The sequence below is a fragment of the Salvia hispanica genome, chromosome 1 (genome assembly GCF_023119035.1).
Source record: "Salvia hispanica cultivar TCC Black 2014 chromosome 1, UniMelb_Shisp_WGS_1.0, whole genome shotgun sequence".
Taxonomy (NCBI): domain Eukaryota; kingdom Viridiplantae; phylum Streptophyta; class Magnoliopsida; order Lamiales; family Lamiaceae; genus Salvia; species Salvia hispanica.
This window is the reverse complement of record NC_062965.1, coordinates 42,793,490-42,816,878: the sequence shown is the minus strand read 5'-3', so window position 1 is coordinate 42,816,878 and position 23,389 is coordinate 42,793,490. Positions and strand designations below refer to the sequence as shown.

The 23,389-nt window shown below is 37.4% G+C and overlaps 2 protein-coding genes across 4 annotated transcripts; one reads left to right on the top strand and one right to left on the bottom strand.

Moving 5' to 3' along the window:
- Positions 1-388: 388 nt before the first annotated feature.
- On the top strand, positions 389-3,586 carry LOC125213067 (glycolipid transfer protein 1-like). Of its 2 annotated transcripts, none has more exons than XM_048113434.1 (7): positions 389-520; positions 1,063-1,192; positions 2,192-2,247; positions 2,350-2,480; positions 2,665-2,800; positions 3,119-3,250; positions 3,355-3,586. In XM_048113434.1, the coding sequence occupies exons 2-7, from the start codon at positions 1,075-1,077 to the stop codon at positions 3,388-3,390; spliced, it is 609 nt and encodes a 202-aa protein (XP_047969391.1). In that variant the 5' UTR covers positions 389-520; positions 1,063-1,074; the 3' UTR covers positions 3,391-3,586. The 2 variants fall into 2 exon arrangements, with proteins under 2 accessions (XP_047969391.1, XP_047969382.1); XM_048113425.1 differs by lacking the exon at positions 389-520 and adding an exon at positions 637-733.
- A 1,149-nt stretch (positions 3,587-4,735) lies between these two features.
- Positions 4,736-22,786, bottom strand: LOC125217599 (protein TIC236, chloroplastic-like). 2 transcript variants are annotated; one of them, XM_048119130.1, is made up of 24 exons: positions 20,438-22,786; positions 19,871-20,069; positions 19,698-19,757; positions 17,650-17,754; positions 16,585-16,725; positions 16,344-16,406; positions 14,255-14,485; positions 14,071-14,154; positions 13,826-13,983; positions 13,187-13,700; positions 12,218-12,385; positions 12,041-12,100; positions 11,545-11,667; positions 10,501-10,776; positions 9,504-9,569; positions 9,234-9,365; positions 7,441-8,265; positions 7,073-7,353; positions 6,696-6,952; positions 6,114-6,352; positions 5,786-5,977; positions 5,185-5,457; positions 4,938-5,091; positions 4,736-4,905 (listed from the first exon to the last, which is right to left on the bottom strand). In XM_048119130.1, exons 1-23 carry the CDS (start codon positions 22,507-22,509, stop codon positions 4,945-4,947), a joined length of 6,666 nt encoding a protein of 2,221 aa, XP_047975087.1. In that variant the 5' UTR covers positions 22,510-22,786; the 3' UTR covers positions 4,736-4,905; positions 4,938-4,944. The 2 variants fall into 2 exon arrangements, with proteins under 2 accessions (XP_047975087.1, XP_047975078.1); XM_048119121.1 differs by having other exon boundaries at positions 4,736-5,091; positions 20,438-22,785.
- Between the last annotated feature and the right edge of the window lie 603 nt (positions 22,787-23,389).

Below are 23,389 nucleotides of genomic sequence, written 5' to 3'. Positions count from 1 at the left end.
CCGATCGGCTAGCCGCCATTGTGGCATACTAACATTTTTTTATGTATTTTTTTAATAAATTAGTGAGGAGTAGAGTGGGGCGGTGGCTCGTGTGTGGAAGCCCGGATTTTTTTTTATTATGCAATTTTTTTTATTTTTAGTTAATATACTTTTTAAAAAAATAAAATTAATGAATTTTCCCGTATATGTCTCGTAAATTTAATTCGGTAATTTAATCGTGATTTTAATTTCGTAAATGTAGTATATTTTGAATTATTTTTATTACGGTGGCCTATGGCTGGCCTAAATCTGATGTGGCAGGTGGATTTTTTAGTGTTGCTGACGTGGCAGGAGAGAGAATGGCTAGCCTATTGCTGGCCTATTGCTGGCCTATGTACCATTGCGGATGCTCTAAATAAGAGGGACGCAGATCCGTAGAATAAAACCGAAAGAAGCAGAGCAGCGTTTCATCAAAGCTACTCCTATTTGCAAACGACACTGCTAATAATTTGCAGAATCTACTCTCTCCCCAATCTCTCAGGCACGCTCGAATCTCTAGTCCCTTGCATTTCTTCACCAATTTATCTTTCATGTTTGTTGATTTGATATTGTTTGCTTGTCCCTCTTCTTTTTAATTTGATTAGATGCTAGTTGCTTGTTGTCAACGATCACGATCTCTCGTCTACTTTTGAGCTAACGGATGTTAATCACGCTATGTTTTGGTTAAGATTGAGAAGATTTTGAGAACAATCTGGTCGGTCAATTCTTCTGAACCATAAGCATCAGTGACATTTCAATTACGTCACTTGAATTGGGATCCTTGTGTGTATTTTTGATCTAGTAATTTGGAGTTCGGAGATCTAGTTAATATAAGCAGCTGTAAATCAAGATGAATGTGAAATTAGGCACTCTAGTTTAATTCAAGATGAATGTGAAATTAGGCACTCTAGTTTAATTCAAGATGAATGTGAAATTAGGCGCATTAGTTTCTTATTAGTCTCTGAGATCCAGGGTTGCAGTGACCGCTGCCCGTTTTTCTATTTTCTCTGTATTTTGTAAGGAAATTTTGCTTACTCTATGCAGTAAAGGACGGAAATGGAGGGCACGGTGTTCAGACCTGCATTGGAAGGAATGCAGCATGTTAAGTCGGAAGATGGAATAATGCTAACCAAGCCATTCTTGGATGTATGCAAGCTTATTTTACCTGTGATCGGTAATTTCTCTTAAGTTTAGGCTGAACCAATGTACATTTTGAGTTTTGCACTTTTTTAATATACTAGGAGACATTCATTTGTTTATTTGTGTAATTGTGTTTTACTCCCTGCATATCACGGGAACTAATGCGCAATTGGTAAAGTAAGAGAGATGAGGAGAAGGGTAGTTAAAGTAGTGTCAGTGGATGGTGAGACTCATATTATTATTAGTGTTTAATGGGTTGTAATGGTGGGCCATACCATCGTGGTATAAGTTGTAAATAAATTGATGTATATGGGTAATGACTTGTGGAAACTTCTATAAATGGAAATTCCCATATTTTTATGGGACTGAGGGAGTACCTGCAGACTATAATTAACTATGGTTTTGATGTTTGCCACCAGCATTTATTATTATAAATCGGCTGTTAGATGTTTGGGTCCTTATTTACTTCTGCACCGTAAAAATGTCATGTTAAATGTTGAGATTTAGTGTAGTGCTAGGAACTTGAGCTGAGGTCACAAGTTTGAACCCCACATTGTCTCTTTCTTATGGTTTCTGGTTTGTTGCATGGGATTGAGGATTCTTTGGTGCATACATTTGGATAGTGGCTGCTTATTCCTTTGCTACCATATAAATGTATATATGTATGCAATCATTTAAACTAGTTGATCCGTAGATCCGTTTTGATACAGTTTCCATCATGGATGATGGATCTTAAATAATATTCATTCTGTCACAAAAATGGATGAGTTAAGGGGACTATACTCAACATCAAATCAGGGTTCTTAACTTGAACAGACTTTTATGTAAATCTTTCAAGTCAATTTACCATGAAGCAAATTGTAAAATGTTTGGGTGATGTAATAAGCACTTGGTGTGTGTCATAAGGCACATTTTTTTTATTTTCTCAGTAAGTCACAATAATCCCATGGCTCTAAAATGTTTCAAAATATAAATATTCCTGTGATGGTAAGAAATTGCCGAGTAAGATTTAACTAGCCGTGAATGTCTGCAGAAAAATTTGGAGCTGCTATGGCAATTGTCAAATCTGACATCGGAGGCAATATAACTGTAAGATGATTTACGTCTATAGTTCACATACTTAACTTCCATTATCAATGTTCTTTGGATATAGTCTTATACCAAATCACATCTTCACCTCTTGAACTCTAGAGACTAGAGAACAAATATTTGTCAGATCCAACAAAGTATATCCATCTATACACTATGGTACAAGAAGAAGTTGATGCTAAGACTGCTAAAGGCTCATCTAGTTGCACCAATGGCCTCCTGTGGTTGACAAGGTAGAGATGATACAAAATCAATTACTTTCTCTCTTCTCATTAATTCCAAATTGACTTGCTAGTGTTCCTTTATATCTTCATTTGCTTAAATGTACATGTTAGAGACTTACAGTAGTATGCATGTAATCTCTTGTTACTTATTTGACTTACAAAGAGACTTACATAAGAGCTTTGTAACTTGTAGGGCAATGGATTTCTTGGTAGAGTTATTTCGGAATTTAATTCATCATCAAGACTGGTCTATGTCTCAAGCATGTAGTGATGCCTATGCGAAGACCCTGAAAAAGTGGCATGGTTGGCTGGCTAGTTCAAGTTTTTCTGTAAGAACTCTCAATGCTTATTATTTACAGTTAAAATGCTCCAAGCTTTAGTTGAGTTTGTGAATTGGGTATTGATGGCCCATGTGGAATGTTCTCTGTGCTTTCTTGTTAATTAAGATCATATACAACCAGAGAATGTCAATGCAGGGAACTGAAATCTGTTACTACTTTATATACTCAGAAACCTGATAATTTAGTTTCTGATACTATTTTATTTCTGAATCTTCGCATTCGAAACTTGTGATTTGTGCATGTTCCAAGTTTTCTAAGTAGTTCAATTGTACCTTAACAAAAGCTTATTATGGACCTAAATTTCAGCTTGCTATGAAGCTCGCTCCTGATAGGAAAAAGTTTTTGGACGTTGTTGCTGGAGATGGTGATGCTAATAGTGATATTGAGAAATTTTGCACCACTTTCTCACCATTTCTTGAGGAGAACCACAAATTCTTGGTATGATCTCTGGCTGTGAAACATATTTACATTTCAAATCAAACTCCCTTAGTATCTGTCTTTTGTGTTTCTATATTGTTGAAATGTTGTTCTCCCTTTGACAGGCTAGCGTTGGCTTGGATGATCTAAAGGCATCTTAGACTTGGATGAATGATGTGAGGAAAATTATCACCCGCGGCAATTATTTACTATATTGCTATACGAATGCTGATAAATTAAACATAACATATTACATCTTAATGCATATGTAACATTTGACTCGGCAAGTTATGTACTCTTACTTGGTTTCAGTTATCTGAAAATTCAGTTTAATGTGAAAATATTGTCCTTTAGTTATACTCTTGAATCTTGGTTTTACTTTTGCTCGAATGTATCGTCTCTTTTGACGTTTGTGTACCAGTTGTGAATAAAACATATCATATTACCTAATAGGGATGTGTTAAAATGACAACCCATCTTAAAATAACATCATACCACCATTCCTAGTCAATTATTTGAACACGTGGATGAATAATCAGCTGTCATGTGGCAATCATAAAAAATTTGCAAGGGTAAATTTACGCGGACTGCAACATCCAATACTCTAGACTGCAATATCCAATACTCTAAACTACAAGGTGACGCGGCCTGCAATATCCAATACGCTAGACTGCAATCTATAGATTGTTGTAGATTATTGTTGTCTAGCGTTTATACTATTGCACTCTAGCATATATAATATTGCAGTCTAGCGTGGTGTCACAGTGTCATTTTAAGAATGTTGTCATTTTAATGCACCCCTATCATAATATATTAAAATCTTATGTTATGCGTAATACATTAGTCGGAGAAAATAAAAATTTATGCTTAAAGGCCATAACCTAAGAACCAAGCAAATATATTCCATCAATTCAATGCAAAACTATAATTTCATTTCAAATTTAATGCCATCCATCAATTACGGGATTATTTTTTCTTATTGAAAATGACTCGATTGAGTTTATTTAGGGAAACTGGTTTTCTAATGAACCAAATTTGAGCATGGTAATGTTTGGTTCGTTAGCTCTTAGATAACTTTGTATAAATAAAATAAGTAATTTTTAAATCTTAGGAACAATAGCTTGAAAATGAATCGAGAACAATAACTAAGAATATGAATACGTGGTTCGATTAATTTGATATATTTTCAAACGGCTAGTTTGCTTCCTAGCTGAATTGGTTGGATCACCTTATCTCTTATCTCCTGAATTCTTCACATTCATTTCTACAAATCTCCACCTTCAAGCTATTTCAGCACAAACAATATTTAAATTTGATAGTTGGTATAGCTTTTGTCAACATATCAGCTTATTGTGATCTATGTCACATTAATTACCTTGATTTTTTTTTCACATCTTCGTAAGTGTATTCTCACATCTATATGTTTGCTCCTTTCATGAACACACTTTGTGTTTGGCTAAACACAAAGCATTGTTGCTGTCACATTGTATGCTAACTATTTTCTGATTGATACTGAAACCAGCCACAATCCCTTTCAACCATATGCTCTCCTTTACAGCTTTCATTTGAGCAAAGAACCAATATTTACAAGAAATGAATATACACTGTCAAAGAATAAAACTAAACATGAACAATCTTCAGCTTTGGAGCTGAAGGCCTACTTCCCCTACCTAGCTAAATTCTACTTAATTTTCATGGTATAATGGAGTATTATCCTAGTCCTGTGAAGTTGTAGAATATTCAAACAGAAGACGTTTGGATGGAGCCGACTGTAGCAGTACCCGTAGACGGCTTGTCAGCTGGTAGATCAACGTCCACTGCATAGCCATCTCCGAATCCTTCATCTGCCTTACAACAGAAGCCTGCATTCAAACATATCGGTAAATCCTTGAACCGCAGTGACAAGACCGTGTTGAATAGCATATGTTATTTTCTTTTGAGAAAGTGAAACCAACCTGAAGACGCTTTCCCAGCTGAATTTCAACTTCCGTTCCAAACGAGATGTTGCTAGCTAGAGACCTAAGAGGATCGACTGTGGGGTCAACTGAGAGCAGGCTGGGAATCTGAGGAGAGTACACCAGCCTCCACCGTGCATGTCCAAATTCTCCCTTGCCCTCTATCCTTGGCATTAATGTCTCGAGCGTTGCAGTAGCAAGCTTCTTAAAAGCAAGCTGGCCGTCACCTTCCAATATTGATTCAGCTAATTGACTCTCAAAGACTCTAGCAGCCTGTTCAATTAGACACAACAGCTCAGTTTCTCAGATGCTGACAGATATGCATAATTCAGCATAAAGTTATCCAAGGCAGCAAAGGTTGTGTTGACAGAATGTGCATAGCAACAAATTCCGGCATCAAGAAAAACTGGCTGATGACGTGTAGACGCCAGGTATAAAAATGCATTAGTGTATGACAGCAGAAAGACATTAGTCATCCATTCACATCTACATGCACATGTTAATAGACCATTTATTCCTTCCCATGAAAGTACAATACAAGTTTTACAATGTGCTCGTTACAATCTTTCATAAGAACTTGAGATTTCAGCATTGGATTTACCTCAGTTGTTGAAAGGAGATCTTGCTCCACTGAACGTGTTGAAGTCACTACCAGTTTTTCCTGCCACTTGCTAGCTCGACTTTGAATTCTAAACTGCCACTCTGATCCTACCAGGGCTAGATCCAACGCAGGATCAAGTCCATTGTCAGGCTCAAATTTTGCTACGTTAAGATGCTCTCTCTTAAGCCTCACCTAAATTAAGGACACAAAAAATTAAATAAATAACACACATCAAAACATTACATTTTAATAATATCATTCATAGATCATAAAAACCACCGAATTGCACCAGCAACTTCAGCGACTTCCAAAAGTATATGAAGATTACCTGAGTCGCGACAAGATTCACATCACCATTCTCAAATGTTAAAGCTCCTTTTGGTTTAATCCATTTTGGATGAGCTGGACCATTTAATTCAAGCTCTCCACTAATAGCAAAATTAACTATCAAAGGATAAACTATCCTCAACTCAGGCCCAAGAGCAATCCTCAACTCCGAAAGGCGAATATCTAGCTTCGGCTTACCATTTACCTGCACCATCTCCTTTTCAGCTTCATCATGTTCAGCTGCAAATAGTCATAGTTAGTCAAAGCATTAGATGTAACAGCTTTAAGGTACTTTATTTGCATGAAAAACTTTGATACAGCATGATATAGGTACCAAAGTCTCTTTGAAATTTATTTAGTCAAAGCATTAGATGTAACAGCTTTAAAGTAGTACTTTAAATCTAGGAGGTGCAATAAAAAGTCCTTCCGATAAAAAGTCAATTCATTTCCTTGTAATATAGCCAGCAGCAACTTTCGCTAAAAAATTATGTTAATGCAAATCTTTAGGCTTACATCAAAGCAGAAATTACACTGATTCAAAGTTCTTAAATCCCAGCTACAAAATCTCAGTACTCAAACTCACCAGGTGAAAGCTGGAAAGGGCTATTTAACGATGCTGGTATTAGGTTGAGAAAACGTGAGACATATTTTGTAGCAACCATGCGACCATATGCACCAGCTGGAGGCCTTGGTTCATTTATTATATCATTAATGAACGGTGCAGTTCCACTACCCTTGTCATGTGGCAGATAAACTTCTCCTTGGCTTATCTTTATCTTTCCAGATATGTTTGGTTGCATAATTGACCCAGAAATTTGCAACTGAGAGTCCACCTGACCACTTTGATACACAAGATTTATGTAGATCAGATTAAGGGAAAGAAACACACAATAAACACACATAGATTCCCTACTGAAAACCACGACAGGAAGAAGCCCTGTCTTTTAGAACAAAAAGTACCTCAAGACATTCCTAGCACGCACTTCCAGAACCTCACATTTTAGGTCAAGTCCATCACCGATAGATGCTTCACTTGTACGTAACGGAAGATTCCCTTTTAGTGACAATTTTCCCTTTCTGCTAACTTTACCCTCCAATGAGTGAATTCGCAGTCTATTTGAATTTACAAGCACTGTTCCTCCAAAATTGGTGACTGGTTTCCGAAGCACAGGTGAAGACACAGTTGCCCTGTGAAAATAGGCAGAGCCATCCAGTAATGGTTGTTCTACTGTGCCTCTTACCTGAAAAAAGTGAAAAATCAACCAATATAAAGATGTTAAATACTGTATTATGTTAAATAAACATAAGTTATGAACAGCTGTATCAACCTGAAGCATAACTTCAGCATTGCCATGGAGCCAATTAGCATAAGGAGATAAAGCTGTAAGCAACATCATGCCACCATCTTTGATATCAGCATCTATCCTAACTTCTCCTGCATCCAGCAAGTTCCAGTTTAAACCTCTGAGGCTTTCTGCCAATTGCGTATCCCAAACTTCTTGACTTTTATCTCTGGATCCCTTTCGATCATTCGGCTCATCACCGGATGCTTTATTTCTCTCCTTGTCCCAATCTCGCATCCATGAGGCTTCATTCCTATCCCTTTCTGCACTTTCTTCCTCCAGCATATTGCTCTGAACAAGTGATAAAGGAACGCTTCCTTGAATATGTACATGGCCATTTTGAACAATGGGTTCAAATTTAGCATTAAATAGGAAGCGGGTGGTTGGGGTTAAAGATGCAACAACTTCAGCCCTCCCAAGTTCGATTCCCCCAACTGCCCCATCCAGGAGCCTTACTTGGACATCACATTCTGGTTTTGCAAGATTGCCTTTAAGATCACCTTCCATGTGAAGGATGCCCCTGATCGGTGCTAATAACTGCCTAAGAGATTGAACAGCTTCGGTAGCTGAATTCTCGATAACCTGAAGAAAAGTTGGAAGCAAGCTGACAGGAAAATTTAGAACAGCAAAATGCAAATTTGTCTTTGGGCCCAATAGCGTTCCATCTGCATGAACCGTGGCATTGTCCCTCTGGATGAAGATTTTCTCAAGACGCAAACCATCAGTGTTGCTGTACATACCAGCTGCTAGAATACGCTGGGTATTATATGTTCCCCACTCCCATTCCTCTCCATGAAAGTCAAAATCCGCCTGAAGTAGACAGGGAGCAAAATCAGTTATGTGGTTAAAAATTGGCATGGATCAGCCGCTCAAACTGGGAGAAAGGAATCTTATTGCAGTTAGTTCCTTGTGAACATCTTTCAACTATGCTCAATAGTCACTAGAAATTTTTATATGTAAAGCAAGAGACCCATGACTGATGAGGATGCATAGAAACAGAATTACAAGATTTTGATAATGGAACATGAGGCTAATTGGATTATGAAAAGGAATCAGCAGAGTGAAGATCGATGAAGAATATATGCTTCTGTGCTAAAAAGTGGCAAGGAGAATGATATAGAGCGAAAGGTGCTGGAACTGACAAGCTGCTTATAGAGCCACAAGAAATAACAAGGGCTGCTGGAGTAATAGAGATGGGTGCAGGGAAGGCACTTAATTAAGCGGGTGCATACGAAACATATCTCACTACAGGCATGATAAATGGGCTGAATGAATCAAGATAAATTGCCCAACGTATAATAATGTGATGTGGGGATTATGGAATGAAAGATAGCAACTAAAATAGATAAAACGGAAGGGTTTAATCCTTAACCAAGAAAGGCAAAAGTCCAACCTCACGGCACTTGCCGGACACAACTATTTGATCCCTTGGATAGCTCTCTTCAAATGTGTGAGAAGAATTTATAGAGACTTTCATAAGACTCCTACTCAAACTAAATCTCCAAAAACAAACCCAATCCAATCCTACTTGCAATTGAAAATAAATCCTAACTAGAGATAAACATGAATTAATAACTAGACTCCAAAGTCCAAACATAAAGATAAAATTCTAGATTAAAGAGTAATCCTAAACTAATCTACTTCTTGTCCATATCTTTTGATCAATATCAAAGAAGCTCTTAGTTACAAACTTGGATGGGAAGCCTGATTGAAGAAAAGAACTTTACACAGTTATCACACCCATGAAAGCACAAGGTGGAAATTGTCAGAGTTATTACCATTGTATCCCCATTGCCTCCCCCGCTTGCATCCAAAGAACCACGCCAGCGACCTTTAAGTTCAGCTAAACCGGGAAGGTCAAAATCGTCCAGTACAACTTCATACGATGTGGCACAATGACCATGAAATTCCTTTAAGGTTTCACAAAATTAGATAAATTTGAGAACAAAATGAACAGGAGCAAGGAAACACCATTTAAGTAATTCCAATTTCGGGGCCCTAGATATTCCAGTAGATAAAAACTTAATATCTCTGCAAGTTAAACGTACCTCGAGCAGCTTTTTAAGATTTTCGGCACACATTCCAACTGATTGCAAACTTTGTATGAAAAGATCCTGTATAAGAAAAGGACGTGCATATTAAAAACTGTAGAACTCATCAAGTGTATTGTTAGACTAGAAAAAGTAATGGAGACAAAATAGGAAATAGAATCAATAGGGTAAAGGGATAATTTGCTACTACTGATAAAAGCTAGACTAGTTATTTCACAATCAAGGCTTGCAAAAGTATCATGAGGCAAAGAAACTCCTCCAAACAATTCAAATAACAGAAAGGAGTCAACCTCAAGAGAACATGTTATCAGTCTACAGTTATCAACTCAGTAAACCAGCTTTAAAATTTCATGTTTAATACTGTCCCTTGACACTATTTTTTCATCTGATATCCATCGAAATGGTTGAAGAGAAAAAATATAAAACGGTATATGTCTTTAACAACTTAAGAGCTTCTAGATGAGGTGATCATTCCATTCCAAGCAAAAAACCATGTCTAAAAGTTTAACTACTAGGAGTACCAATTAATAAATGATTTTCATGTGCAAAGACTAATACAAAGTAATATGTCTGCACAGGGAGTTTTGAAAATAGCAAAAAACTAAATAACAGTGTTAAGCTTTAAGATGAGGTGGTAATTCAATACAAATCACGGGCAAAAAAACTGACATTGATAAATCATCTGAAGTCCCTAAATCGAGAGCCATTTCCAAACCAATGCAAGCAATATATAAGTTCATCTATTCAAATATAGTTACCATGACTAGATCACTGCTTAAAGAGTTTAGGGGGCATGCATGTCACCACATAAGTAAATTAAGTTTCTGGCAGAGATGGCAGGGCTGCTAATCACTGCTTAACGAGTTTAGGGCATGCATGTCACCACATAAGTAAATTAAGTTTCTGGCAGAGATGGCAGGGCTGCTCTCACAGTTAGCAGTGAGACAGTTTAACACAAATTAATATTTCGAGATATCACAAAAGTAGCCACAACCTTCGATCTAGATTGAACAGCAGGATCTGAACTTCGAGAAAGAAGCCTAGCAAGCGGAAGCATCTCAGCAATCTCAGCATTAGGGACCTCTAATCTCATTCTCCATCTACCCATAGAAGAGATCATACTCCCAAGATGACCAGTCATTACTTTCTGAAACAGGCTGCCTTTTTCTTTTCCAGCCGGGTTTCGGTCGCGGGAACCAGGCAATACATACTCCCCTTGTAGTTCATATTTGCTATTGCTCTGCTCCAAGATTGCTTGTTCAACTGTGATCTATCAAATTATGAATAGACCAGAAACAAATATGATCAACCATCTTATTCTATTTATGTAGACTAAAAGACAGCATAATGCTTCCTTCAGCTATGCAATATGATATTTTTTAATCAACCAATCCATAAAACTAGTACGGTGTACAGTTCAAAGCAAAACAATTCAACTACATCAGTTAGCCCAAGGATACACAAAATCAACCTGTGCCTTATATTCAATCATATTATGTTATTAAAAAATAACGAATTCATGAGATATTACTGTGCTCCTCTTATTGAGAACCCAATCTGCCTCAAGGAAAAATACAAAATGCAACTTGTTTCCAGGCGCCAGCCAAATTGACCTGATAAAGCACAAATGAGGTTTGCAATATTCTCAGGTTTTCAAAAAGAGAATCTTATACCCTCTCGAAGACAAAAGAAAAATGTTAAGACGGTCAGCACAGCTCCATTTCTCAAAATTTCTCAATACATAGCAAAAGTCTACCTTGTCTTATCATGGGGGGAGGTGATTATGTTCTCCATTAAGTAGATAATAGCAAACTCACATTTCCAGCTCATTTAAGATGGAGTTCTAATATGTTAAAACTAAACTTATAATTAAACATTAAATATATACAACAACCTAATGTCTTCAGTGGAGTTATTGCCAACAGTAATATCCTTAACCAAAAGTTGCAGTAATTTCAAAGAACTGTTGCTAGTCCTTGAAGTGAGGATCTAAAACAAAAACCAGAGAATTTGAAATAGATATGACAAAGGTACTGACCACATCCCCACTCCATCTGGCAGCCACATCTAGAGCTTCACCCAACACACCACTGAATTTTGGGCGAAGAACAGATAATACACCATGTCCCCTTCGTTTTTGAAAATTTAACTGCAGCTCGGCCTAAAAATGGGAAAATTTTAATAAAAATAAAAGATAAGAGGTTCTGCTCAACATACACAATAAGTACTTATTCACAAACTTCGTGTGGGAATAATACTTAGCATTTTTCCACTTTAAGACTGCTATTTATCCAGTCAAATCAAACAAACATTTTTCAGTAACACAGGTAAGCAAATAAAAGAAAAAAACCAATAACCTAGGCAAGTTCTGGAAAAGTTAATATGCAAACTTAAAAAGAATAACTAAACAAAGTAATGAGTCTAATATAATAGAATAATAATAATAACAAATACATATATATAAACAAAAATTCAAAGCATTCTATAACCAGTGGCACCAAAAATACTATTTAGCACTCCAACAAGAAGTTTACTCTTGAAATTGCTCCACGGAGTGATGCTAGCTCCAGCTCATCCAGTGGCAGATGGCGAACCTGATTGCACAAGGAAAAACACATTGTATAAGTATCAAGGAAATCTGTGCATGGTAAAAAGTCACAAGGAAATATAAGTTAAAGAAAAGGAAGTTACTAGGAAACAGTAGAATGGACCTCTAAGGTAGTTGAGTGCAGTGGTCGATAGCAGGCATTAGCTTTCAGGTGACCTTTCTGCAAAGAAAAAGAGAGCAATTTTCCCGCAAGGTTGTCTTCAGAAGTAGATTGCAAAGGTCCTACAATTTCAACCGCAAGACTTTCATCTGGCCGGCCAGTAGCATCCAACTGCATGACCGGAAAAAAAGGAGATACTGGAAGATTTATCGGTATTTTTGGCTTCATATACGGAGAAGATACTCATTATCTAAACACATCCTCCAGCTACTTGAGCTAGCAGTCACATGTCAGAGCTGAACCCATTTTAAGCATGAGTATCTAGAGCCAACATATCGAGTCTTGAAGGATTACTAATAAGAAATGCGGGTAATCATGTTTTGAGTCATCAACTTTTAGCATTTTCAAAAAAAAAAAAGTTCGCAGCTTATTTTTTCTCTCAAAGAATAAAATTTCATGTCTCGCTTGTCATCATTCGGTGATGGAACATTAGGTTGGCTATCTGGGTTTTTTTGGTGGATTTTTGAACCCCTCACCAGCTACATGGCATCATTATACAATAGAAAGAAGTTCCACCAAACATTAGAGGCATCACAGAAGTCCTCTAATACAAAACATGTAGCATTTCTCATTGAGACCCTTCAACTTTGCGAAAAGTTTGATTTTCGTTCCACTTAACATAATCCGGCAACGGAACAATGAATCAGTCCTCTAATACAGCAGATTTAGCATTTCTCTTTGAGACCCCCCTGACTCACTAAAAGACGTGTTATGGGAAAAAGGAATAATTAAGATATCAACCTAACATTTGCGACGTCACAAAAGTCCCTAACATCAGCAACATCACATAAGTCCTCTAATAAAAAATGTTGTGGACCATCATTCGCTATAAAAAATGCTAAAAGTTGGGGACAAAACATGATTAAGCCTAAAATAATAACTATTCATCAAGCAAATGGATGTGAGACAAACCTTCATACCCTTAGATGTTATATTGAGCACTCCAGCAAGTTGAGGAGCCAACATCAATTGATTGAGTTTTAGACCTGAGATTGAAATATCACCAGAAATACTTTTTTCATTATCATCACCTTCCTTTGGTATCATTTCTGAGTTTGTATCAGACTGCGAAACTTGGCTGTGGGAATTCTTGTTGATCTTCCCTTGAAACTTAATTTTTCCAGTTGCTTTCAAATGAATGGGCCTCAAAGAATCAAATGTATAGGAAGAAACCAAGTTGCAAAATTCAAAATTGCGCATCCGTAGATCTAGTTCAACTCCTTCGACAGAGAAAGGCATGTTAACCACTTTCTTTGTCCAGCATAACTGGTTTTCATCAGGATATGATGTTAGCACTCTTGTGTACAACTCAAAAGCAGCAGATGAAGAACTAACACAAATGTGATCGTGTGAGATAATCACATCTCCACGGGCGTCGGAAAGTGACCCCTCCGCTTTCGGAGCAATCCATTTGATATCAAATCTCCTACATCCATAAAGAAATTTCCCATTTACAAAACCTGTGAACAAACATCTCCAGGAAATATCAGTCTATCTAGACAAGATAGCCGATTCCATCAACTTACACAAAGAGACAGCATGAAATCTTACGGTCTTAACAATGAGCCAGAAACTTTTGTTTCTCCATTCAGATCCCCTAACTTAAATGGCATAGTTTGGAGGTAACCAGGTATATAGCGATGCACAATTTTGTCAAAGCACAAGTTTCCTGAAAAGTTGATATCCATTGCTGTCTCATCAACCCCACCCTACAATAATACGCTTATTATCGTTAGATCAAACCCGAAATACCTAAGTGTAATTTAAGGAAGAAAATAAACTAACTATACTTCTACCTCGGGACAAATCCATGCATTCCCGGCTCCACGAATCTCGCCACCATCAACAAGTGTAGCTCTGATGCCATACAGATCAGCGACCTACCATATGCAAGCGGGAAAATAAGCATGTGTTGTTAGAAAAAAGATAGAGAACTTCGTCAAACTATGAACCACTGATTACTATTTAATAATTACTCACACAATTATCAGTGTTAAAGGTAAAATTGGCAGAAACATAGGAAAGTGGAACATGATCAATAGCTGCAACTGCTCCAGCCTCTTTATTAATCACCATTGCCTCATATGCAGCTGATTGGGCAGAATCAGCAGATAAATGAATAATTTTCCTCGAGACCAATGCACTCCCAACAAAAACAGGAGCATCCAAGGGGCCTTGACAGTTGAACACAGATGTTACTGATCCTGCCAGCTGGTGAATGGTGAAAACTCATTAGGTTGGTTTTGAAAAACGGGAGGGCCAACCTCAATAAAGTGGCACCAGGAAATGGAAATAGACCAAGACCAATGCTCAGCGAAAAATCAATCCAGGAGTATCTAATAGAAGAGTTCTCACAATTAGCGGAAAAGATAGTCAACAATGCATAAAAACAAACAGAAGATAGATACATGCGTCCGCAAACCAAGTTTATGCATAAACATTTATGCATGTACTTCAGCACTATGTCTACGTACTTGCAAATGCAAACAGGTAATGGTTTTTAGGTTGACTTCATGAGGAAATAGGGGTATGGAGTAACGATTGCTTACTTTTGATAAAGGTAACAACACAGAAAATTTAGTTGTAGTAGTGGTAGAGACAGGAGTCTTTGTGCTATGGTTCAGTGTTTACTTTCAGGGACCTAGAATCTGATAGAGGTAAGGTGATTGAGAATATGAAGCCAACAAAATAACAGATAAAAGAACTGAATTCTCCTCTGAAGAGGCCGCAAAGTATTTGTGAAACTATAGATTATATTTCTTAATGGTGAAGCTTAGGAAACCATAGTCCTATGAAAAGGGAAACTGACAAAATTCTAGACAAACCCTAGGTCCATATACTTATGGGCACAGCACAAGTCAATAGCAGCAATGTGTAGAACAATTACGACTAGAGGTCTAGAACCCACAAAAAAGAGAAACTCGGCATCAAAACCATGTTAGGAAAAGCCATGTTGTGCGGCAGGGGCATGGTCGAACAGACATAGGAGCTGTCCAGGTGAGATTGAGTGTGTCCCTAGAAGGTTTACGTTCGCAGGAATCGCACAGTAGCACTGAATTACTCCCTACGCCCCCATTAGTTGGCACCAATTTCCTTTTTTATCCGTCCCCCATTATTTGGCATCTTTACTTTTTACTACTTTTGGTAATGGACCCCACATTCCACTAACTCATTCCACTCACATTTTATTATAAAATTAATATATAAAAGTAGGACCCACAATCCACTATCTGTTTCCACCCACTTTCCACTATATTTATTAAAACCTGTGCCAAGTCAACCGGTGCCAATTAATGGGGGGCAGAGGGAGTAACTAAGAGTATTTCCTTTAATTATTTGGAGTCAGTTTATGTAGTGTCCAAGTAAAGGAATGAAGCCTGTTTTGCATGGGCCTAGGATTAGGGTTTTGTTAGTCTATATTTTTGGTTCTCCTTTCTGTTATTAGGGATCATCTCTATTAATGAATTTAGTTGAGATTGGTGCGTCTTCCTGGCCCCTTCAGAGGAGCATACAGTATTCTGTTTTCTTCTTCGTTCTACATGCTCACTCTATCAGAGTCACATACACAAGCTACATCTCTATGATATGAGTCATATGACACCATAGGTGGAGTTAAGCACAACCTAACATCGCCATGTAGCAGGGTAGATAATCCAGAAGATTGTAAAAGTAGTCGTGTTGATTTGATTGATTGATTCACACTCTACATAACAATTATTGATGATCCAGGTATGATTGGTTTAGATTTTGAAAGATCTAAACCAAATACAACCAATAAATTAAACGCTGTGCATTCAACAGCCACATATACATAACAGCAACATGATTACAATCCATCAGTAAAAATGACTGGTATTTTGGTAAAGCTTAACAGGTTGGGAACTTCATATATCATACTACTTGCTCCATTCTGGAAATTCAGAACTCAGAACAGGATTTTCGTAGTAATTAGTGGTTGTGCAAACAAACATACATTTATGATGACAAACAGAAAGAAGAAATTAAGAAAGGCATCAATATTCAAAAGACTAATGAATTTAATCATTTAGAGGAAAATTGAGACACATACTGGAAACAACAGTGGCTTCATCTTGAATGTTTTCATCAAACCATTTACTTCTACTGATGGAACCTGCAATGCAAACATGAAGTATCACATTGTCAATAATTTCAGCTTTCTAGAGGAAAGCAAATAAAAACCGCTCCAGAGAATGCAAATCCCAGCGCTCAGTTCCGAAGCGCATCAATCAGATTATTATAACTGTATCCAATGTTCTCATCAATAAAAGAGAATCAATAGATTGATATACCTGACACATTACATGATATTCTCCTTGCTCTGGATCAATGCCGAAATCCCCAGATGCTTCTAAAGGAATATCACCAAACCATCCCCTGGCATTATGCAAAAATATCCGCTGGGCTCGGAAAAACAAGCTTGCATAAACATCCTGTACACAATAGTGGCGTATAACCTTTAAAATATCCATACAGCAGGTAGGAAAAAGATACTTCAACAACGACAATAATTGAAACATAAGCAATGAAGCAACTCAAATTTCTCTTCTGATTCTTCATATCATTGAATAGGCAATCATAAGAAATACCAGGCCATTTCATGTACTTAAAGAAATTGACATGAGATACTATTGATCATTCAATCTCAATACAGGAATCATTCATCTGACATGACAGAATGTAAAATTATATTCGAGAAAGTAACTAATATTTTAAGCTACACCTTGAGATTAATATGAGAGATCTACAAGAACTGGAGTATGAGTAGTTGAGTAGAACTTAAGAAGTTTAAGCAGTAGCATGTCGATCTTGTGGTGCTATTTTCCATTTATAAGATAATACTCAAACACTGCAGGTTAAATTTAATTTACCGAATTCAAAGTTCTTTATATGTATTTTCTATTTATAATTTTACACAGACAATCTTGTCTGACCACTAATCACATAGATGTGCAATGTAAGGTTCCACAGGAGGTTGGTTATATTATTGTTTAGGAAAAAGGAGTAAATGGTAGACATGTCTAGCAAAGCAGATAAGGCTCTATGGAAGGACATTTACAATAATTAACCCTATGAATACGACGAGCTTCAACTCATCCAAACCATAAAATCCTCTTGGAAGACGTGACACAATTGATTTCATAGTAACTTCTTATCACAGATAACAAATTTAAGATCGAGAATGAAAGAAGGCTGATCATGCATCTGATTGCAAATGCAATAATTTTTCATGACCACTGAGCATCGTAACACAGCTGTAATGATGTTTACTAATCTGATGAACAAAAACAATCCTAAAACAGTCCAAGAAATAAGAGACGTAATAAAAAAGATAGGGATAAATAGTAGCAACGTACAGAAAATGCTGATGGAGCATCATATATGTGAAAGGCCAACCCTGTCACATCAAGTTGTCCATGAAGATTAGGCAAGCTTTCTCCTCTTGACATGCATATGTGAATCTGTTAACAACCGACGTACAAGCTCAGATAACATTCATCAGATTTTATGACATCTTGTGGCAGAACTTTCCTTCTAAGAAAATTTTATAATCACGAACCAGTTGGGAGAAATGTCATAGGACATGGCAATCTAAATAAACAAAAATGACCCTAAATATCTTTTGACGTGGCATTTTGGAATTATTAACTTTAAGACAATCTAGTTTTGTATTTCGTGTCTTCTGAAGAGTCTGCTAATTAATAAAGAAACAACAGAAGAGTACTGGATGTCTGGTCAGTGCATAAGTAGGTAAGCATAAGCTTTGACAATTGACAGGAAAGGGATTTAACTATTGAGCACTGCAATAAGATGAACTCAACCCACTTTAGCATCAGCTTACTTTAGAAAATGGACAAACGAACCAGTGATTTTCATGGCATACAAAAAATAACTATGACAAACTTATATCAAGAAACTAACCCTGTGAAAGGGAAAATTACCATGAAACAGTTTCTGGACCCAAGAAGTACAAGGGGGGAAGAGTTTCAGACTGATGATCATACATATATACATAAACAATTCTATTAAAAAATATACTCCCTCTGTCCCACCTCAAGTGATTTGTATTCCTTTTTGGGCTATCCCAACTAAAGTGATGCATATCCCTTTTTGGAAAAAACCAACACTTTTTTTTTATCTCTGTTACTTTATTATTTCTCCTCTTCTCTCTACTCTTTTATCTCCTACTGTATTTTCTCTTTATTTAACCACTAAACAACACTTCCTAAAATCTCGTGCCCAAAAGGAGTGCCACACTTGAGGCAGGACGGAGGGAGTACTTCCATACTCTTCTGCTTGCATGCACTTAATTATTGAGTAGAATCTTTAATTTTTCCTAAAGAGTCACGTTTAGAAAGAGGTGAGTTATTCAAGAATAATTCTGTGTAGCAGAGTTCTGAGATGACATGCCCAGTGTGCATAAAAAAATATCTAGTCAAGGATAAGATCTTGAAAATCATTATACATTTAAAACTTGTTTGATTGACATAAGCAATGTACATTAATGATATTCCTCCCCTTTGTCTGGGTCAGTGACCAAGGTACAAATCTCAATCCCACCATCCCCCAACTCAAAAACAAAAAATGGAACTTCCTTGATTGAAATAAAAAACAATTCCACATCCAGTGCTGTTTCTTGGAGAAATTTAATATTGCAACTACTTTTTTTCAGTCTGAACAGCACATGTTTCCTGGTATCACTAACATGTCAAGCGACCATGAAATATGACAAACTTTTGTTCACTCTGATTAGAGTCCTCTGATGACCAGAAGTAAACAAACCACTCTTAATTTATAAAATTGTATTGTTTCTTAGACAAATTTATTTTCTGAACTTATTTTCCTTCATACTGAACATCTAGGGAGTGGGGACTATAAACTTTCCTGGTACAATAGAAATGTCAAATGCTCAAAGACCAGGAAAAATACAAACTTCTGTTTTGATCAAAATTTGGGTCCTCTGTTGGACAGGGGATAACAAAGACAAAAATCACATATAAACTTTTACCCCGCAATAGCTCCAGAGCAATTATCTTCAGTTAACAAATAACAAACCTTATCCTAAATCAACCGCCCACACCCAGTAGTGCAACTACATGGGTTCAAACAACTCCAACAACATAATTATGTATCAGACAGAAAGAGAAAGTGGAAACTGAATCAAGAGAAATTATGAGTAACTGTAACATCATCAGTTTTTTGGGCTTTTTACATGCAAAACTAAAATGCTACATCAAACATAAAGATGGATCTAGTATGGGTCTACAGATTTGTATATATGAAAATAACAAAATAATAATGCTACTACTTATTAGCATAAATCCAGCATCACTATGAAGGGGTTATGCTTATCACATGTAACTAGATTCAATTTAGAAGAGAAATTATGAAGTCAGAGAAGCACCTCGCCACTAGCTCTTCCTTTAGACCATGAAATCGGAAGGTCTAATATCCGCTCAAAAAGCTAAAACACAAAGATATAAATATTAGGATAGTCTGGTTGAGATGGGGACAGCATATACTCCTCAAAAGTAAATGAAGCTAGATTCTAGAAGTTCACATTTTCAATGGACTTACTGGAACAAAGAGATTTGCAATTTTCAAATTGGCATGCCATTTCTGTTCAATGATATCAACGTAAACATCAGTTGACAACCATCCACCGTCTTCCGACATAAAATCTGATCTCCACGTCTTACAATTTCCACTAAGCTGCACATGTACACGCCCGTAGTGATTCTGGAACTTCACATGCCCACTGGAAACTTCCATTTCTCTATAAAAGGAACAACAATCACAACCAAATACTTGGAGTAAGGAATCCCGCATCTGTAAGAAAATCAGCATAAGACATGGCTATAAACGTATGATCCGTACTCAAATAGAGGATGAACGACCATATAATTAACGTTTCAATTTTTTTCCTTAAAAATGTATTTTCAATTGAAAAAGACAAGCAAGATACTATATCAAAAGATACTTAGGATTTTGAAATCTTTAACGAAAAAAGTATAGTTTCAGATGAGTAAAGCCAAGCATCATACGCTCCAAAGAACATGATGATGATACATTGATGACTTCCTTATGAAATAGCCTAGGCAGCAAACGGGAATTTGAATTGATCCTTCACACCGCTATTATTACCTTGGTTCTGCATCACCATATGCAAGCAGCATAAGAGTGCCGCCTTTAAAATGTACCGAGTCAAGGACTACAGGAATCATTTTCTCTATGCCTGAAGTATTTACTTCACCCATCTCGTCGACTATTTCTGTGGATATTTGTTCAAATCCCTCTTTGATCTCCGACTTCAGCCTTTGCCAAGGATTGTCAAGTATAAGAGACCACACGTATGCGATGTTTTTAAGGGCAGGGGATGGGCTTGATTGTAAACCCATTGGTGCAACTTTTCCCAAAATGCTAGATGAACTTGAAGAATCAACTTCAGTAATAGTAGAACTACCCAAGGCACCAAAGCCTTGAGTATCCGAAATGTCACCTTCAACATTCTTCACCTTCTTGACCAATCTGACATCAGCATGGATTGTATCATCTCTTTCAAAATATTCATTATCTGTTTCACAATTGTTGGTGTTTGTTATTCCTCTTACACTTTTTACTGTTGAAAATTTATCACCAGAGTTTGTAAATTTACTAAGTCTCTTCGAAGTAAAGAGAAATGGATCTCGAGCTCTATCCATCTGATTCCTAGATGGAATTTCTAAAATTACTCTAGAAACAAAATCAGTCTTCAGTTTGTTGTCCGCTTCGAACACATCCTTGTTTGTCAGTAAATCTTCAACAACTTCAACGTTTTTACCACCAACACTACGGTCAACCTTTAGATCATGATCCATAGCTCTCTGATTTTCTTTGAACTGGGTCCCCGCAGAATAAGAAGGACCAGCATCATCACTGCTTCTCATGGAAGAATCCATCCTAGGAAAATCAAAGCATACAGATCCATTAGCACAGCTTCCTGAGTTTCCCAGTGATTTTCCTTTGAAAAATGAACAAGCTGCAAATGCACTGCATTCAAGGAGTCGCCTTTTAGAAGCAATATTACTCATAGATAAATCCCTACAATTGGCCTTCCTCTTGAATTTCTGCCTCATAGATCCAGGCACTATCCTGGACCACATGCTGTTTTCAAGGCTTGAAACTTTTGCACCAAATGATCTCTCTAAATCAGCATGCTTCAAATCATACTCTACACCAGCATCCATACAGTGATGGTCTCTCCACTGCAATTTCTCATCTGTATAAGGGAAAGTATCGAGAGTCCCTAGCCTTGTCCTTGTTGGTCGAGCCATATGCTCCTTGAAAGAGTCATCCTCGGGTTGGACAGATTCACACTCCGAAATGATATAACCATTCTCAGCAGATGATTTAGCTGCATCATCTCTTTCCCTTTCCCAGCGAACCATGGCTTCCTCCCTTGCAAGTCTCCTTGTTCTTGTACGATGATCAATTCCTTCTTCAGCGGACAAGTGCCTCTGTGGTACTCCTTCCAAATAGGGTATTCCCAACCAAGTATAGTTCTTTTTCTGTGCTACCAACAAACTTGGACTGGACAAAACAGCATCAATAACTATTTTCCCCCTTCTGAGGCTTGCAAACGGACGAATACGCAGCTTGACAGTGGGAACCTCACCACAAGAGAACTCTTCACTGTGAGGCCCAATCGAGCACGATTCCAAAGTAATACTTAAAGGCGAGATTCTGCGAACCTTACCAAAATCAAGCTCCCTCTGAAGATGATCACTCAACAGGGCACAAACCGATGGCAGCAAATTGGCCTCGACATACACTTTCGCTTTCGACTGCCCATACCAAACCAATAAGCACACCCCAGATATCACCGAAAAGAAGACGGAGCACCTGAACAGAAATAAACCCTCTTCCCATAGCGGAGTCACAAATTTGACAAGTCTCTCATTCCTCACAATTGGCTCCCTAACGGAACTGATCACTCGACCACTCTGCAATTCCAACTTATTCCAAAGTAGCTCAGCATTTCTCCCACAAAAATGCTTCAATTTGTTACCATAAAATACAAAATCAACTTTTTTGGCACATTTACACGATAAACCATTTCTGGAGGGCTTTCGTGCAGCTCCTCCCCTAAGATAAGCATAATCTCTACCGCTCCTTGCTTGAAACGTAGTGCAATTAAGCGGAACCCCAATAAACGGGCTGCGAAGTTCGAGACTCATTACCTCAGTATATTCCGAAACTCATCAGCTCAAGCAGGCGGCTTCTGCTACGAAGAAGAAATAGAACGCGGCGGCCGCCAAACAGAAGGAGAAGGAACATCACAAATTGAGATGCGTTTGTGTGGTTAATAATACAAGTTTTGTGGCTGCATTGCTTATTGACTTGCTGTTGATGTTGCTGTGTACTCTTCCTCTGCTGTAGATGATTGATTTCGTGATAATCTGACGTCGATTTCATTCACACGAAATCGATCATTCCTCATCTAGGTTTTGGCCTCTGGGATTCTGATCTACACTTTTTTTTTGCATAATTTAAATTTTAAATATTGATTCTGTCCTATTAGAAATGAAATAATTTTTTTTTTCTTTTTCTCTTATTAAAAATGAATCATTTCTAAAATTGAAAACAACACTCTCTTTATTTTCTCTCTCTTACTTTATTCTCTATTAATTAACTCATAAAACAATATTACATAAAATCCCACGCTGAAAACCAAATATTTCATATTTAATGGGACGAATAGAGTATCTGATTATGTATTATCATTATCAAACACGTACATAATGGACCTTCGCTTGTATTTATACTAGTCAACACTTCATCAATCAGCTAAGAAAATTGAGACTATTCAAGAAAGGCAAAAATAGGAGCGGAAATCTTGTTGTTTGGCACACACAATATTAATTCCAATTAGATGTCGTTCAGAGCATCAGCAGCGCAGCTCGCCACTGGCTCGATCTCGTCCCGCCGAGACGGGTCGGCGGCGAGACCGCGTTGCAAAACGCATCTCGTCCCGCAGAGACGGGACGTCTCGTCGCGCGCGGAAGAGGCTGGGCACGAGCTATCTCGCCACGTGGCGCGCGCTGGCGCTAGGCGTGA